The sequence below is a fragment of the Psittacula echo genome (assembly GCF_963264785.1).
Source record: "Psittacula echo genome assembly, chromosome: 11".
Classification (NCBI taxonomy): domain Eukaryota; kingdom Metazoa; phylum Chordata; class Aves; order Psittaciformes; family Psittacidae; genus Psittacula; species Psittacula echo.
Window position 1 is genome coordinate 10,969,159 of NC_137746.1, and position 19,831 is coordinate 10,988,989.

At 42.3% G+C, this 19,831-nt stretch overlaps 1 protein-coding gene across 1 annotated transcript in view; it reads right to left on the reverse strand.

Moving 5' to 3' along the window:
- UBTD2 (ubiquitin domain containing 2) overlaps positions 1-19,831 on the reverse strand; it is a gene marked incomplete at its 5' end in the record, with an annotated part of 57,450 nt that overhangs the window by 10,637 nt on the left and 26,982 nt on the right. The window contains one exon of the mRNA XM_080627375.1: positions 15,879-16,115. Within this exon, the coding sequence (XP_080483501.1) occupies positions 15,879-16,115 (237 nt within the window). The remainder of the gene's footprint in view (positions 1-15,878; positions 16,116-19,831) is intronic.

Sequence of the window (19,831 nt, forward strand, 5' to 3'; positions counted from 1 at the left end):
AACTGAGCAGATTCCATCTCTTCTTCCATTCCCTCAGACAGACTTGCTGCAGGAAGAGAAATTAAGATGACACAAACCAAAATCTAGCATTGCAGTGAGACTAGCTAATTTAAGGCGTTTAAGTGTCTGTGTATAACACATTTGCCCAAGGAACAGCTGGTTCATTTGTTTTTTTACTGAAAAGCTTCATTTTAAACCCAAGTTGAGCCTGGATTGCTGAACAGATTGGCAGTAGTAGAGCTTTCACCTGTACACTGGTAGTTTGAATCCAGTATAGGTCTCTAATGCCTGAAACTCATTATCAACATCAGAAAACAAGTGGGTCTTCTTCTGGGTCGTACAATACAGCAATTCCTAGAGAGCAATGACTGAGACAGGAAAGCTGAACTATCTTTTAATCTTTATTAGTCACCAACTCTCGGCCACAGCTGGGAAACACAGGATCTTAGGAGACAAAAAAAGACACGTACTGACGTCAATGGCTTGCGAGAGTGGTGAAGGATGACTGCTCACTACGTGAAGAGGATCAAGAGAACCAAGTGAAAACATGCAGTGGTTTGCTCCAGCTCACCTACAACCATCACAAACTGGGAGGAGTTACAGGAAAAAAAAAGCTCTTTCACATTAAACCCTGTGTAACTTAATAATGACTGGAACAGCTTAATGCTGCAGTTAACAACTGTAGCTCTCCCGTTTTCTGCAGGGCATCGTGTGGGAGTACTCGTGCAAGCCTGTGCCTTGCATCACGTACGGAGCACAATAAAGCAGCTATAATCATTAATGGCGTGGATGAAGCACTAGATAATAACCCACACATATAATCCCCCTCACATGCTTCTTCCACACTAAACTTCCACAGGCTATGCAAATTTAAACTACCATAAAGCTGCCATACAAAGCCTTTATAAAGGCAAATGCTTGTCTCCTAAGCCACAGCACAACTGCTTACACAACACAGCTCTGCTCTCATCTTCAGCCTCCCTTTGTTATAAAGAACTTACTCCAGCTCTTTAAAGAATGGGTTTTGTAGATAATGGGTGTTAAGCATTTCATAATTCTCGTTTCAAATTCACTGAAAAACAGCTCTTCCATTACAGAAACATTATCGGTCTGGCTCAATTCCACAAAGGAGAACTCCCAGAGCCAGCAGATCCCAGAGCTTCAGGAGCTGCTTGGTGAGCCGGGATCAGCTCACTCCTGCTTGCAGCAACTGACACATGAGAAACAGGAATTGTTCTTGGTGCATGACAGCAAGGGAATGGAGGAGAAAAGATATTCTGCCTCTGTAATCCCCTCACCCTGTTCTTTGGCAGGAGAACTACCTTGTAACTGGTTCACTGAATCAGTCATTGCACTGCTCATGCTCATCTCCATGCTTGGATGTTCTTTAGAGAACCCAGCTCACGCGGGCTCCAAGATCACTGATAAAATAACACACATTCAGCTGCCTGGAAAGGCTCTGCAAGGCAATAACTTGAGACATGCTTTCAGAAGAGTGTTGTACTACAGAGATTCTTGTGGTCCCTTCCAACCCGCACAACCTAACTAGCTGCTTTTGCTGCAATCCTATTTTAGACAGCAAGTCACAGTTGTAGTATCTAGCCAAAGATCCCCTGTGTATATCTAAGTCATCCTGCTTCTGACTAAGCACACCTCACCCTAGTGTTGGGTAGGTTTGTGAACCAAGCTGGCAATCTTCATGAGTAAACCATTCTTAAACCAGTTTTGCAACTCATGCCTGCACACTAGCACAGGGAGGAAACCCCAAACCACTACCACCGAATCAGCAGTGCCTGGTACCTACAGCAACCAGAGGTTTGCTGCCCTGCAGAGAGCAAAGCTTGCCCTCTAAGATGGCATTGTCTGCACTCATGCCAAAGAAACCCAGATGCATCTGAACAGCAAAGCAAGACAAGGGGTTTGAGCAGCTCCTTCTGCACTAATCCACTGGCTAAGAGGGATGTGCTGTCGTTGCCCAGTCTGATGTATGTCTCGTCTGTGCGTGGTAACCAAAAGCCAATCTGTTTGCAACCATTGCTGCTTGTCAGAAACCTTTTGGTTTAGGTTGGATTTTGCGGAGGAGGGGAAGAAAAGGAGAAAGGGGTGTTTATTTTGGGAAGAGGCTGGTGCAGAAATGCAAGGTGCATCACTGGGCACAGGGATCTGCTCCCTTTATCATAGGGGAGCATTAGCATCAGTTAATTCATTAGCAGTAATTAACTAGGCTGAAGGTGAAAAATAATTAACAGTCTTCTGAAAGACATGAATTTCTGCACTAAATAAGCAAGCCACTTCTCTTCAAATTTTAGCCACAGTTAGCATGTGTTCATCCCTTACTGTCCCTGCTGTGCTGGAGTGGGAAGAGCAGGGTAGGGAGAGGAGAGGGAATAGCTGTCATGGAAGGAGGGACAGCTGGGAACAGAGAATGATCTGTGGAGAAGAATGCTTGTGGGAAAGGGGGCTCAGGGCCCTAAACCAACTCCCTCAAAATTCCTATTAAAAATCCTCACTGATGCCAACAGCAGCAGTGACAATCCTATCAAAAGAACTGGGTTCTGCAGCCCCACCATGCTCACCTGCCAGAGAAGAGGGGAAGCGGGAGAAGAAGGGAAGCGGGAGAAGAAGGGAAGCGGGAGAAGAAGGGAAGCGGGAGAAGAAGGGAAGCGGGAGAAGAAGGGAAGCGGGAGAAGAAGGGAAGCGGGAGAAGAAGGGAAGCGGGAGAAGAAGGGAAGCGGGAGAAGAAGGGAAGCGGGAGAAGAAGGGAAGCGGGAGAAGAAGGGAACTACACCAGAAACCTCAACATTTGAGTAAGAGTAACTTACAGAACAGAGATAATTCTTCCTTAATACAGTTTTACTAGAGCACAAATACCTACAGGCTATGCAATTGAGGGGCTTTTCATCTGCTCTGGTTGTGGCAGACAACTAAGACACCCATCAGGCTGGTACACACCTCTAATCCACAACATGGCTAAGTACTGCCAGTTACTGGACCAGGACTGTGAATAACAACTATCAACTAAAATCAAGACAACAGTGAATTTTAACCACTACCATGGGTTCAGAGGCTGATTAACCAGCCACCATGTCACCTTTACAACAGTAAACAGATAGCTTCCCCATCTTTTTCCTTGCAGACTTTTGCCGTGATACAAACTCTAGAGCAGACCGATTCATTGGCAAGTTTTCTTTACCCAAATAAGGTTTGATAAAGTAAATTATGTATTAACGCTTGGTAGTTGTCATGTTAGCAATACCATATGTACTGCCACTTCTATATTGCTCTGTAAAACTTGGATCTAACATTGCAAGAAGGTAACAGCTTCCAAGAAACATTACATCAGGGTTCAAAGATGACAAGTTGTTTTACTAATGAAGTATTCATGTACTATTCTGCTTTGCATCTCATTAAAATAGATGCTTGTCTAGACAGGCTTCTCAGATAAAAATAAAAGATCTGGTTGGTAAAAGAGTTTCTCTAGATTCCTTTTTCATTTACAAGTTTTTGCTTTCTTTGGAGGTTCACGAAGCTTTCCCTCTGCTCACCTAAAACAGACTTGTAAAGGCTTCTTCTGATGCATAAGCCATGAATGTTTGACCAGGATGTTGCAGAAAGGCCACCAGAAAACATAGCATACTGGTCCTCAAGGTACAAATGCTTTATTCTTTCACAAAATAGGAGAAGCTGACATTTGGACTGCAGAAGTTCTGTTAATCCTAAACTAGACCTCTGTATTTACAAAGACTCCATCATCCTATGAAAAGAAACATGCTTTGTGAGCGTTGCTTCCAGCCTGAAGAGAAAAAGAACTCCTTTTACGTAATAACCATATGCAAAACAACCATTCACTCTTACTTTCTCCATATGACAAACTACTTTGCTATATCCAGTTATGTCTGGAAAACAAGTAACTGCTTTGCTATTTGTATTTTACTTTAAGAGGATTTTCCCTTAGCTAAGATCAGCAGGACACTAGTGATCAACACTGTGGACCCCTACATTATCCAGCAAATACACCAGAGCCTGCTGCACTCCTTTCCAAATAAGACAAAAGGCAAACATAACTTCACCTTTGCTTGAGACTAATCTCATTAAGCACAATTCACTTGTCTTTAACTGCTTGTTCTACCTTGGATCACATCTTGTAGCCACCTAAAGAAAAAGCATGTCCTTTTGCTTCACAGGTGAAGAAGGCACAGCCTGACCATGCTAAGAAGCCCTGACTACATGGGGATGCTGCATGACCACTGCCAGTGCACTCAACATTCAAACAATCCCCCTGCACACCACAATGCCCTCTCTGGGCAGCAAAATATTTGAGACTTAATCTGAGCTTGAAGTGGATACGGATAGAAATTTGGCTTGAGATAGCACTTTGACCAGGATGCATCCATGGGCAAGGAGCAAGCGAGATATCTGACAAGGCTGAGCTCCCCATTTACCAAACTGAGGTACTTTGAAGGACACCAGCTCCTTCAGAAGCACCAATTTTAGGGCAAAACACTCTCGTCAATTACAGTACCAAGCAATACCACCTCTGAAGATCACCTTTTCACACAGAAGGCAGCATCTAGGGGGCCCGCACTGGCTTAGACTGAAATTTTCAATGAGGAATATTTTAAACACTTCATATTTCTTTTTCTCATTTTACTAGAAGACAGCAAGGGAGATGAAGCAGATATCCAGCTTCAATGCTGTAAGTGGCCAATGATGGAATAAATATCCACTCCTGAAAAGTATTTAATAAACTAGATATCATGTCCTGACCACTATCAGATACCAGAAGAATATTATTCATTCAAAACAGATGTGCTACTGTCTGGAAGATCTGCAACACAGAGATCAACAAGCAGTCTGCATCTTCTTATATGAAGAATTTTAAACATTCTCTTGTCATGAGTCCAGGTTTATTTTGTGCATTTAATGGCCATCACGTAGAGTCAGTCTTGTGGGGGTTTTTGTAGTTGTTGGTCTTCCTTAAAAGAGTTAGCTGCACTTTCCTGGTCACACATTAATGGTTAAAAAACCAAAATGCAGGTCTGAAAACAGTGTTATACAGTCATCTTCACTGCACCCAAAAAGGCACATTGAAACCAAAGACAGGAAGCAGACAGGCATATGCTACCAGGGGAAGAGACTTGAGAAGAGTCCAAGCAACTATGTTGACGAAACTCCCCAAAATACCTTTTGAAAAACAAGAGCAGAAGTTAAAAATATTTAAGGAAAACAACTGTAGGATGTAGCCATAAGTGGGTTTTTATTTGAAGGGTTGATAGTTTCTAACCTGCACTTAGATAAACAAATATTTTAGGCAGCCACAACTGCTTTACATCCTGGTGATTTGATTCAATGCTCCATTTGAAGAAAATATGGAAATCCAGCATCCCTCAGAAAGGATGTTGTGCATCTATTTTAAAAATATTAATCACAGCAGAAATGACAGAAAGCATCACCTTAATTGTAGCTCCGGACTTGAAGAGGCTGCTGAGTAAACAGACCCTGTTTCAAGGTTAAGAGAAAGCCAGTGAAGCACAACAGCAGAATGTGTCCTTCACTAGCAGCACCAATGCATTGCATTCAGGATGGCAGAGAGAGCTTGTAATATTCCTATGGAACACACATGAGCCAGCAGCTTTGGACTTACATGCATCCCAGTGCTGCAAGCACTAACGAAGGCTATAAGGTAAGTAAATTAAAGCAATTCCCCATTTGAATGGGTCTCTTCATCTTCCACAGTAGCAATCTGCTTTAAAGCGGCACTAGGTGCTTTTTCCATTGTGACTACATATACTTATTCCTCTATGTCTGGGTACCGGCCCAAGCATGTTATCCTTAAGCAAATGGGAGGAAAGAGCAGGAGATCCCACATAACAATTTGGAATTTCCAAGAGAACAGAAAACAAAATTGAGATAACAGGAAAGGGTGCACCATTAGAATAAAAGCACCTCCAGCAGTGATACGCTAGCCTAATTCCAAGGATTATCTCCAACTGCCTCATTGATTAGCTATTGTCATTCCCCCTCATTCTTTGCTCACAGACCTTTATGCTCAGCTTTCCACCACATGCTATGCACAGCGGTTGCAATGTGGAAAGAACATGAATACTGGCCAAACGTTAATCTGACTGTTATTTGCTTCCTTGAGAACATGAGGAACACCAACCCTATGGAGAACCTCCTGGTAGGAGCTGCAGATGTAGCTTTCTTGCATGGAATTCTCCAATTAAAAAGGAATTTATTGGCACTTCTCTAATTTTCAGTCAGGGGATCTCCTGAACAGCTCACTTTTACAAGAAGCATTTCTCTAATGAAAAATACCATACAAACCACATGGCTTTATTTCAGCCACAAGCTGCATGGTGACAACCTAGCAATATATAATACTCAAAGCATCTCTTCCTCTCACTTCTAACCACACCCCAGTGGAGCACAGTCCTCCCAGGACACAGGGGCTACACCCCAATGCCCTTCAGAAACCTGGAGGCACACCCAACCCACAGAATGGAAATTAATAATTCATTTAATGGTGCTGTTAAGGATCACTTTAGTACATGGTAGATGAGGGCTCCTCTGCAGTGCACTGCATTTCAAAATCAATGGTTTACCCTTCTCTTTCTAAAATGCATGCAAGCCACCGGTTGTGAAAGTAAAGGCCCTTCAGAAATGGTTCCTTCCCACCATTTCTGAGTCTGTGGGCACACAGGTGTTTTCTGAGCAGCACAACCATACTAGCAGTTGCCCAGTTCCCAACTCCTGCTGCTGTGATACCCACTGAGCTGTCCTGCAGTAGATGCTCGCAGCTGTACAACTGGATAGGGGAACTGATAAATGTCAAAAGCAACTCCATGTTGTGGCAAAGGAGATTTTAAACCTAGAGATGTTCACTGACCCTGCTCAACATCCTGCAGCCCCATGAAGAGATGTGGAAGGGGAATAATGAGGTTGTGTAAAGGGAAGCAGGCATTTTGCTCTGCTGCTTAAAGCATTCAGGGTCCACAGCCCTGTTCAGTATTGAGAAGCCAGCTCCACTTTACCAAAGTAAGAATAAACATTCTGCTTTCTTCTATGCTGTGTATACGCTCCCCTTCAAATACTAACAGCTCTACAGAGGGGACTTCGCAAAGCAGGAGCCCCATCCTGTCGTACAATGTTGCCTTCCTGCTCCCTTGCATCCCTCCTCTGACTCAAGCAAAAACAATCCAAGGAATTATATCAAATGAAAGAAACCAGCAACAGCTGGCTTTGCTATTTAGGAAAACTTTTATACTGCTTCACATAAAAAGAAGGGTTTCTCCTTCTCAGTTTACGTTGTGCTTTTATAGGCATCTTCACAGTAACACTCAGCTTTCCATGGGGCCTTTTAGAGTAAAAACTGGAGCAAAGATAGGACAAAACAGGGCTGAAGAGGAAAAACAACTGCTTGTGTGACTCCATCAATGCAGGATGAGGTTATTCACATTAACTCCCTGCCTCTCTCCCTAGAAAGCTTTCAAAGGGGAAATATGGAGAGTACTCAAGAGCGTTCACAACTCAAATATAAAATCCAAACCAAAGGTTCCTCCAAAGCTTTCAACTCCCAGCTCCAAAGCACTTATTATGAACGAAGGTATTTCTACTGCACTATAGTCGATAAATTAATGCTGCAAACTTGCCCTTTGTCAGTGTGACGGTAAACAAACTGATTGCTTTTAAACACCCAGGAACTGAAATAATGTGCTGTATTTTCAGCCAGGAAGAGCTGTTTTCTCACTCATATTTATAAATTGAGTATCTCCTCTTTGAAGTTCCAGTTTAAAAAGAAAAATGCAGCTAAAGCTGCCAACTGTGCAACAGTCATGTGGTGAGGCTTTAGAGACTTGACAGCACTGTTAAACCAAATGACAACAGTGGTAAAAGAGAATGAGAAACAAGGCTTTAGAGAAGGTTTAAACATTTTGCAGTTTGTGTCTACAATCTGAATCCTCCATTTCTTTTCCAAAGGACAACAGAAATTGAAGCAATTGGTGTTATAAATTGATTTTTGCCTTTTTAAATTTCACAGGGATCAAAGGCAAAAAATAAACAATTCTCCTGCTTTTACCAGACAACCTGCTAGTACCTGGCCAGTCTTCAACTGTGACAACTATGGAGCAAAGGGACCTGTATAAGGACTTTGCTCATGCAGCAGGGCAGCACTGCATCCACCCTTCCACAGGACTGCGTGCTCAAGTGCCTCCCTGGAAAAAGGCATTTCTCAAGAGCAATAAGCCATCCCTCCAGGCATGGCAGCTCAATCGTGGACAGAGAAAATGCAGAGAACCAGAGGCAAGAGGTGGCAGAGCAGGAGGAGATGCCACACTGCTGGCTTGTATCTGAGTAGCCACTGGGAAGCAGGCTGAATTCAGTGTCTGCACAGGGAGCATACAGCCTGGAGGCCACTGACTGAAGATCCCCAATTCAGATGAAGTCTTCTCATGAAAAAGGAATTACTGTGTCTGAGCAGAAGTGAAACAACCAGAGCATTTCAGAGACTTCTCAGCAGCAGGAGGTTCTTTCTGAGGACAGGGATGGCAGAAGGAGCACATATGAAGCTGCTCCGTAAAATGGAGTATGACGATGAGTTATCTCCCCCATGGCTTTGCAAGAGCCCAGAGCAGTACCCATCCAGCAGCTGGATAGTAGTATTTCTTTTAACGCTTGTCACATCCTCATGTCATGTCCATGCTTCAGAGCAACGTGATGGTGAGACTGCAACAACTGGAGTGGCCAAAACTAGAGAGAGGCACCACTGAAACTGGGACCGCAGCCCTTGTCCAGAGCATCTATCAGTGCTGTGCACACATGGAGGCAAGAGAATATCAAAACAGTCTGGGTGTAATCTGTTAAAAGCTGGACTCAAGAGATTCACTAACCATTTCAGCAAAGATAAGCCTAGGGAGGGAACTTGGTGTCAACACCTTTTAAAAAATAGATATTAATCTGTAGAAGTAAAAACAAAATACAAGCACCCTCCTAATGCACACTTGTGTCCTCAGCGCAAGCAGCTGCAAGGCTGATTTCTTGCAAGACACCAGAAATTTCTGGGGTTTAATCCCTTACTTCTGGTATTATTTTTTTGCTTAAGTAAAGAGAAAATGCTCCCCTCAGACTAAGAGCTTCTCTCTGCTGAGCAGTTCAGTACAAGAAAAAAACCCAACCAAGCAGAACAGCCCTCAACCAAAACCAGAAAGAATAAACCTAGTAGTGGCAACGCTAAGTTTTATAATACTCACTGCAGATTCGAGAATTTCCTTAACTTTTACAGCCTGCATGCTCATCTCAGTACTACTGCTGATCATATTGACAGACACACTTTGATAATCAGACCTCCCAAAGCTTTTTTAACTGCTGGAATCTACAATTAGACAGCCACAGTCCCCAAAATGCTGGTGTTTTAGAGAGACATTAGAGAAACCTGACTGAGCATTCTGTAATCCACGTACAAAAGCACATTGTTCAACAAGGTTTCACACGTGCGTGGACAATGTAATACATTATAGAAAAAATATTTTGTCAATACTAATTAAAAAGCCTCTTCAGACAAATGAGCTACTGAGAAAGCAATTCCTACAGCCTCAACCCCTAGCAAAGGCTACGTAATGGTACAGTAGCTTGCAGGAAGGGGTGGGATAAAAAAACCCACAAGGATCTTGTGTCTTAACAGGCAGCAGTTTACAGAAGCAGATTCAATTTAAATGCTAAAGATGCCATGGCAAAATTTACTGCCCAGATTCTCTCAACCACAGATTCATCAATACAACAGTGAAGTCCAGTACAGCCACCACAAAAGGCAATGCAAAAATCAGAGAGGTTCACTTCTGGAGCTACTTATTTTACAAGATACATATATGAAATGCTTAGTGTTAAATGTCTACCATACAATTTTGTCATAGATACATGCAAATTATTGTACAAATTTAAAGACTAACTCCTGAGAGCCTGCTGACTACCTCACACTGCTTCCTTCCCCATCTACGTCTGGCAGCTCACTTTTAGCAATTACTGTTTTGAGAGCCTGGAAAATCAGTGTATGAGATGGCTACACAGGACCCACTGCAGAAAGCTCATTTACAGTAGCATCCCATCATTGGCACTTCCATACAGCACTTCCTGGATGTTAATAAAGATCAAGCATGCAACATGAGAAGCCTTAACGTTCACAAAGGAGCGGGGTTTGGCAGATATCCCCATTTAACAGGTAAAAATGCCACAGCAGGTGTATTTTCTAAAAGGTGATGCACAAAGTCTGCAACAGAATAAAATCTCTAATCATTTGAATTAGAGACCACGCTTCAACTTGATTTAGAAAAACTGCGATTTCACTCCTGGATGATATAAAGAACCTCTCTTCTGATACAGGACCTGGCTTTAATACAAACCAGTGTATATGCCTGTGACATATAATACCTTTTATTAAATTAATACAAAGTGGCATAGCCATTAATGGCTGATACAGCCTTAAAACGACTACTGGCACTTCTGGTGCTAACTTTCCCTCTCCAGGACAGAGAGCCGCCTGGTTCCTTTTCAACAGAAGCATTAAATGCTATTTTCATCTTTTGTTCCCTTTCCTCCAAAAATAAACTACCATGACCACTCCTCCCACCCCTCACTCCAAGTCATACCCAACCTCAGGTGATTTTCTTGCGCAAAGGAGGATCTGTACACCCTCTACCTTCCCCATATATATAAGGATGAGGCTGGTTGGGATGACTATCCTACATTGATGGTGTATACTGCTCAGCTTTCCCATTACTATTGTGTTCCTCAGCCCTGCATGGAAGAAGAAAATGGTATTTTGCTTACAGTTTGCCTCCACCACCAATACAGACTGGATTGACCATCCAGTCCCAGACACTGAGGACAAATGTTTTAGGCAAATCTTGTATTTTGTGCACCAGCACGATCTTGGTATTTAAGCTTTTCATAAAACTACTGTAGAAAAGAAGTTAGAGCAAGGCAAAACCTGTCAGTTTGAATTTTCCATGAATATTAGAACAATCTCAGTAAGGATGGAAACAAGGTAATAGCATCCACTGAACAAAGTTAATAAACCACTATTATAATAAAGGTAACATGAACAGTCTGTCAGCACTAGGCAGCAAAGCAGCACACTGATGCCTACCATCAATAACCCGTGTGCCTATCAAACACCTCTGGGCACAGGCACTCCTTTTGTTTCTCAAAAAACTTCAATAATTCTTCTTGAGACCAACAAGAGAAGGTGAAATACCAGCTGCAGCAGGGAGTAGAACTTTTCCAATGCTTATAGTGATTTACTTAAGTAGTATATACACCTCCTTGGGACTCCTCGAACAATGAATGCAATCAGTGCTAAAAGCAACACTGACAACTTGCCAAACACACCCGTGCTATGGGCTGCTGTCCTGTTCACCATAATCCTACTGTTCCATCAGCTTTAGCTATCACCTTCTCTCCTTGTTACCTTGCATTCCCAAGGTCTTGAGCAACCACATGAAATCCTTCATTTACAGAGAAAAATGGACTTTTCAGCATAGCAAAGGGTGACTTTCTTTACTGAGTACAACTGAAAATGCTCACATAATACTAAGTACTAAAATGAAACTAAACAAAACAAAAAAACCTAACCCCAAACCTGACCAGTAAGGAACACATGCATCCTGACAGCCTGTTGAACCCCAGTGCTGTACTGCGATGCAGCTGAGCACTATAGGATGGCAGGTACATGATGTGATGTAACGTGTCCTTTCAGACAGCAGCAGTCTCCCAAACCCCAGCGCACACAAAGGGGAGTCACTGCAGAGCGATGCACGACTGCAGGCACAGCCTGTAAAACTGCTCTTTAGTGCAGGGAAACATCAGGCCTGAAGGCAACAAATCTGACAGCATGATATAAAGCTACAGCTCAAAAGGGAAAAAGGAGTATTGCTGGAATTGGGGAGTTGTGTTTGGACTGGAGTGGGATAAACAGCAGAGGTGAAGCATGCTTTTCCTCTATACCACTGCTGTTGGCTTTGGTTTGGGGTTATTTTTTTATGGTTTTCTGTTGAATATTTCACCCAAAGGGGAAGAAAATGCTCTATTCACAGAAAAGAACATTTCAGTAATTTCACCTACTTTTCTCCAGCATTTAAGTTAAATACAGCCCTGCTTTTCATGATCTCAAGTATTATATGTGACAGTTCTGCTTGCATACAAAGAGCCAGCTCTGCAAGACTACTCACTGAAAAAGCATGCTGCGAGCTACAGGAGCTGTATTTTAAGGCACAGAGAAGTTGATTGCTCTCCAGCACAAAGCCACTGCTTAACAGAGAGGACCTTTTATCATTCAAATGGCATTAAAGGAGTTAAATCCAATATACTGGTAACTCTGCTACAGGAAAATTAAATGTCCATCCTGAAATTTAAAAACTCCCATTAGCCCCAGACAGATCCCAATTAATACTAACTACTTGCAGGGCAAGTTCAGCTCAATACTAACATTTGGTGCAGACCCTAATAAAATACTACACACTCCAACATTTCCTTTTCAATAGCTAATAAGTATGTAAAACTGCTCTTCATTAAATTTAAATGGACTCATTAATAAAGTATTGAGGATGTGCTACTTTAAGACATCAGGAGAAAAAAGTATAAATTGGCGATAACGTTATTTCTATTTTTAAAACACATCCCACGGAGGCACCCAAGATAGATGAGAAGTGCTAAGCTCATCCCACAAGCTTATTTATTTATTTAATGCTTCTTATGCGCTATTTTTAACCGCAGAAGACAGCAAAAGGCATCCATTAGAAAAATTACATTGGTTAGAGCCTTCTTCACATCGGTTAAGTGAGAGACCTGGCTGAACACTGTGTTAAGAGATGTTTTTTCCTCCCTTTCATATAGGTTTCTGGAATAAAAAGGCAATTTTATTTTTGCAGCATCAGCTAGGCCAGAATCTGTATCTGCAAACCTCTGTCGATCCTTACTCATTCCCCTCATCGCCTCTTCCCACTCCTCCGCTTCCCGCATGGTTTAATTTTGTAAGTAATACAAGGCTTGAACGCATACAAATGTGCTTAGCACACACGGACAGTTAAAATGGAGATGTATGGGTTTGCTTTGGGTTGTTTAAGCCTCAGTTCTGCACGAAGAAAATAAATGAGAAGAAGTGCCATACTCTCATACTATTGCATCATTTTGCAGAAGATCTCTTCCTTTGGGAGAGGAAAAAATTAGTTTAAAATTTTCCATTTTTTCAGTAGAGTTAAAGGAATTTATCCTAGTTGATGTTGGTTTTCCTTAGGAATCACGATTCTTTGGTGGGCTAAGAAATCAAAGGAAGATTCCACTCCTTGTCTGTCCCATCATAAGTACAAGTTTTCACATACAAAAATGCTACAGCTACACTGCCAGATTATTTACTTAGAAAAAAAACGCTATTAACTTAACTTCTCCATGCCATCTTCTTAACTGATTGCTTTCTTTGGGGAAATAGAGTATTTTCATGCACAACCTGAGCAGCAGATTTTCCCTTTTCCTCCCACTTGCTGAACCAAAGCCTAAACTCCACAGAGGGACTCCAGCACTTCCAAGCAGTTTCTGCCATGGTTTCTGGTGAAGCAGAAGACAAAAGCGCTCGTAGACATTTCGGTGCTATTTCAGGAGCCTCTGCAAGCATTTTTATTCTCATCCTAACTTTGCTACAGAAGACAGAGCCTGACCTGGATGTGTAGTTGCTGCCAGGTTAACAGCTACAGACAAAACAGGTACAAAAGATGAATTTCAGAGGTAACACAGGTCCCCTGCCATGCTCCAGGTCCCCATGTAAAGCCAAGGGCAGGGTGGGAGGAACAATCACCCCATGTGGAGTACAGCGTTGCTCAGCAGTTACATGGGTCAATCTAGACAGAAGTGTAAGCCAGGTAAGCACAGGACTGCATAGTTGTTGCATTTGCAGCAGCTGCATTTCTTAACAGCTATTTTCCCTTCTTTTTAGATTTTCCACAAAGTGAGTTTTTCGTAATCAAAACCACACAGGTTTTTGGTGTCACACAGAACAAGTACAGTTTGTTCTACCTGCCTGGAGAGAAGCTCAGTTTGCTGAGAACAGGCATTACTGAAGCCCATAATGGAAGGCTTTGATTCATAATCTTGATGGCTAAGAAATACTTGAATTTCTAAAAGAAGTAGCCTTCTCCACAGTGGGAAGGTCACATTACATAGGAAACTATGCAAGCATCTGATGCACAAGACAAGTGTCACCAGTGGAAATTTGCAGAAAAGGCAAGTAATGCAATTTTGTGGGTACAATAATCACCACTAAACTTGAGATTCTGGATAAATACTCCAAATATTCTCTGTATTTGGAATCCTGCCTCAGGCCAGGCGTGGCTTGGCCAACAGAGCCTCTGATACAAGTTTGATTCCTCACTCACTTCTGAAATATTCTCAATATTCTGCATGTGGGCCTTAGAAAGAAGGCTGCAGTCTGCCAGCAGCAGGCAGGACCTCAAGCAAATTGCCTGCTGAAAAAACAAATTTAAGAGTCCACATACTTCTTTCCCCTTAAGTATTACATTCGATTACATTAAAAGGCTAATTTCCAGGGCACGGCATCCATCCTACATTCCTCAGGCTGACCAAAGAGAAGAAATGCGAGTTCTCTGCCCAGTTTCAGATTTTTGCTTGAAGCCAGAAACTGCTGGGACTGAAAGTCTGAAACACACTTACAAATAAGCAGTTATTCAAGAAACTAAGGAACATTATTTTCACAATTTGGGAGTGCTGTCCTACATCCTCCCTTCTTACGAGGAACACTGACACACAAATGACTTCATCTCAGAACCCAAAGAGACTGGGGCAGACAAACTTCCAGGCTTGAATTGCTTTAACTTTCCCACTTGAACAAAATCCTCCTCCACAATTACCAGTTGTTATGCCAATCCAACGAGCAGAAGCAGAGATCGGACACGTCAGCTTCTCTGAATGACTTGATGCTGTAAGTTTAACGTTCTCCTTAGAAGCGCTGTTCATATGTACACTTGTGCAACATCTACACCGCACACATAATGCCATCAAAACAGCTCATTACCAGGGTCTTGCCCAATTCCATAACCACACTAACTTATAGCAGGGACATTATTTTATTTGCTCCAATGGACTTGGCCTAGAATGGGTACAGACCTCCAACAGGTCTGTCAAAGAACAGATCTGAGATCTCCTTGACATGGCAAGTTCTGAAAATAATTGACAAACTCCCCTTTAGATCTACAGCTACTACAGAAACAACTGCCCTTGACAAAAACTCCCTCATTATCAGTCAAACCAGTAAAACACAAGCCTCTTTGAAAACAAACAATGATCTGGAGGATCACAATAGGTTGCCCATGAATTATGGAAAAGCCAGGTTGTGTTGCAGCACTGGAAGTTTCCACGTCTCAGTGACATTTCAGAGATCCTTACTGCTTAACAGGAGTGCGGAAAGGAACATGTTTAGCCACAACTGCCAGCAATGCTTCACACTTTAGTACTGGAAAAGATACACAGATTCCTAGATCCACCCCTTTCAAGATAAACACATCATCAACTATGACTTCTTCAGGAAAGTGATGTCCTAAACACCACCAATAAAAAAAGAAACAAATACGCAATGTGAGTAGTCTATCTCATGAAAACTGGTTACCCCAGAAAGCAAGGTACATATCTTCCGAATCATCCTTTTTTTGCTACCCAGGAGACCCCAGTCAGAATATACAGAACGTCTTTTAAACATGTCAGGAACAAGTTCGTTACTTGACTGCATACATGTCTCAATGATATTCAGGTTAAAACCACATTTGCCTTAACCTACTGTTACACTTCTCACAGGCCACATCCATCATCGATGAACCTACCATGTGGTAGTGTTATGTTTGCACCATCAATGATTGCTTGTGCCAGTTCGTGATCATTGCTCTCGAAAGCATGTGCAGCAGCCTTGAGGGCATCCCAAATCTCCTTGCGACCTTCGAAAGCTGGTGCCGTGTCCCAGAACTCGTCTCTCTTGCTGCGCAACTGCCCGTCCGTCATGGGGTAATCACTTTTCCATTTTGGTTTCTCTTTTTTCAAGGGCTGATTACGACCAAGAGCAACTGTTGAGGAGAGAAAGAGGAAGGGAAATTAAAACAAGGCAATAGCACAAATTTACTGAAGTGCCCCTTGGTTATTCTGTTTAGGATCTCCTGAGCTAAAGTTCACTTTTGGGCAATCCTGATCTTTTTCCATCCTCTTCAAGGCACTGACTCCCTTCCTCTGCACTCCAAGTTGATTTGACCTCTTTGAAAAACCGAGGCGCTACCTCCTCCTGCTTGCTTATTTCACCTTCACCCCTGAGCATACCACAAGTTCTGCCCAAGCTCCTTGGTAACTCCTCATCCCTCCAGCTGTGCTGTGTGTGCCTGGCTGGGAGACTCGCACCCAACACAGACATCTGCCAAAGGCCACAGCCAAAGCAGCGGTACAGTGAGACACCCGGTATCTCAACACCAGGGTGCAGTGAGACCGCACTGCATCTGGATCTCTGCTCTATGCTGCCAGCAATACTCCCTGCTCAATAAATGAGACACTCTGTTAATACAAGAGTTTCAAGAGGCTGAAGATTTTTTTTCATCATCTCCTTTTTTAATTAACAGTTTAATTGACAGTTTTTTAATTAAAAGATTTAACTCAGAGTAAGTATATGCAGAAAGACAAGTAAGATGCATAAAGGCTGGAACTGTCAGAGAGAGAACTCTCTAAAGAATAACTCAGGAATCCATCAAGCTTTAAAAACTGGTTACCTCATTCACAATAAATGCGAAAGCATTTGTTTCATTTTAACTACAGCTGGTTTTGTGTAACAGGCAGCACTAAAGATAATCACATAATGTTAGTGGATTACAACTACCTGCTCATTTTAAATTATAGCCTTGCTACGACTGTGTTAAATCCTTCTCTTCCATTTGTGTAAGGGGTTATTTCAACTTCTAATGAAAAAGAAGGGAGCAAGCTTCAGTGCACACCAGGAAGACTTTGTCTTCACAAGAGTTAAAACTCCACTTCCTTCAGCCCCCTCCTGGCAGTGGGAGAAGCAATTGCTGAAATTGGACCTGCAAGGACAGTACAGGGAGAGAGCAGCAACAACCCACGGAAACAGTTCTCACCCTGGAAAACCTTGAATACACAGTTTAAATGTCACCAGAGGACGCAAAGTGTCCTTCAACAGTTGAACTAAATTCAAGTGTGTTTGCAGCTGAAAATAAGCAGCACCTCCATGGTCATAGAAACTGGGTGCTGTGTGCAGAATGCTCCTGAAAGACAGGTAAACTACACAGGACTGAAGTCAATTAAAGACCCCACCACGTATGATGCTAGAAAGCCATCCCCTCTTATGCTGTCCATGAAGAGCCCCTGCTGTTCCAAGAAAGCAGAAGTACCCCAGCTGCCATCAGGGCAGGAAAGCAAGAAGAGATGCAGTCTGTCACTTACACTCATGTTATCAGGCTGAAGTATCTCTTCCAAGAATGAGACACCACAGCTGCTGCGATATCAAAGCCTGTGGAGCAAAACTGCTGCTTATCGGGCGCTCCTGGCTAGTCTGCAAGGATGGGAGAGCACCAGGACAAACACAAGGGTTTCCATTTAGCACTCTGTATTCCATGTACATCCTTAGAGATACTAAAAAGCATTTGCTTCCTCCAGACCCTCTTATTTTTCTGGTAAGAAGTCAACAATAGCTGACAGACTTGCATCTCTCTTCAATCTTACTCTAGCATTCATTTTTGAATGGAAGAATAGTGTAATGTTTAAACATTCTTCATAGTTCCTAATGTAGACTTACACTGTATCTCTATAGTTAACTACAAACTGTATTTACGGCAAAGAGTGTGTGTGTGGGTGAGGGACACGACTGAGAAGACTAAGTGTCGATATATCAGAAATACTCATTTCAGATAAGCGCAACATTTTGCAAAAATAGTGTTTAATTCCAAGATTCCTTCTCCTTCCTTGATGTTATTTTTTCTTCCCCTGCTACAGATGCACTCAGCTGTTTTCAGATAGCACCTGACAATGAGCATTGGGTCTCAGGGTTAATCATCAGTGCCTGGTGCTACAGCAGACACTGCAGCTTAACACACGCTTTAAGGAGACCAAAACACATATACAAGGTTTAAACCTCACGCCCTTACACAATCTGACTTTATATGACCAATTTTAATTAATGACTTTATTTCATAACTCAGAACAACATTCAGATTTAAGAAGCCGAGACTTAAGTCACTGAAAATAGGGTATTTCAAAGAACTCCTGATGGTGACATCGACAACTACGTAAAGGCATAAGCCTTCTTCACATAAAAACCCCCAGAGTTTATATTTGCATGGAAACAAAGTCAGTTCATAATTAAAAGTAGCAAATGACAACTGCACAGCACATATGCAGTGACTCCAGCTTTTATTCTGTTTCCCATGCAGAAACTAACAATAATAAACTTCTGAATCCTTTCAAGTGACCACAAACATTTATTGCTTTTTGTTTCCATGGGATTGCTTCCATTTGCTTTTCAAAGAAGTGCTGACCATTTAACAAATCTCAGAACAGCAGACCCAAGTGTTTACAAAACACCAAATTTCCTGGCAAAGCCCAGCCCTCACTGGTCCAAGTCTCAGCTGAGCACACGCAAGCTGGGAGCCAACGATGGTCCAGCCTAGAACAATGGTGAAGGAGGCAGCCCAGACAAGATGGACTGCGTGCATTACACAGTATATTATGAAACTGTAAAAGCATATGTGGTAAAACACTTAAACCAGGAATTGTTTCCTTTTTAGGCTTAGCAGTCAGAGCGTGAACATTTCAGACAGACAGATCGAACAGGACACTAAGAAATGTGGGTCAGTGGGCAGCCTTCCTTGCATTCTACTTCAGCTTACATCTGTTTGCATGTACATTCAGTGAATGCTAATTTATCCCACAGGGCCCTGTCTTTCTCCCCAAACATTAATTATGAAAGCAGGTTAACAGCACTTCCCACAGTCCCCAAGCATGGCAGCGTTTCCTACACACGGCCCTGCCAGCCCCATATCCAGCACCACAGCAGAACTGTAACAGGCCGTTTCTCTCCCTCACTTACCCCTTCGCCCAAGACAGCATCCATTAGACAAGAATAGCAGGGGACAGACTAAAGAGACAGAGATCCTAGCAACCCCAAATAACTTCTCCCTGGAGATACAATCCTTCCTACAGTCAGCAGTGATGATAAACCCAGTGATAAATTCTTTTCTTTCAAGTTGGAAAGAAAGATGGTGGAAGAAAGTGACTCTACAAATGCCTCTAAAGCCAAATCCAGCCTAACAAGCCATCTATCCAAGCACTAAGCCTTTAAATGCAACTTGGCTTCGCAAGCCAGTATTTAAAAAGGTCTTTAGCGTGTTTACCATTTATTAGAAGTGCTCCAACAATCCCCTAAAAGCTTTATACCTCCCCTGAAGAAACATTAATCTCTCTCTAGCTGTATGGACAGATGGAGCAGAAGGGATAATAAGAAACTGAAGACACATAAAAAAACCTAACGTGTAAAAGGGCCCAAACCTTTCAGTTTCCACCTCCTGTTTTAGTCACTAAAGATAAACATCACTACGTGAATTTCTACAATCAAAGTTTTGGATCACATTAAAGGACTTTCCCATTTCTGTAATAAAGATGATAAAGAGTAGTCAGAATAGCAGTGAAACAAACATCAGGAGTCTGAAATGCTTTGACAGGTATTTACAGTGTCAGGTTTATATTCCTCGCTTCGGAAGTAAACTAGAGCTCAAAAGAAAATGTTGAG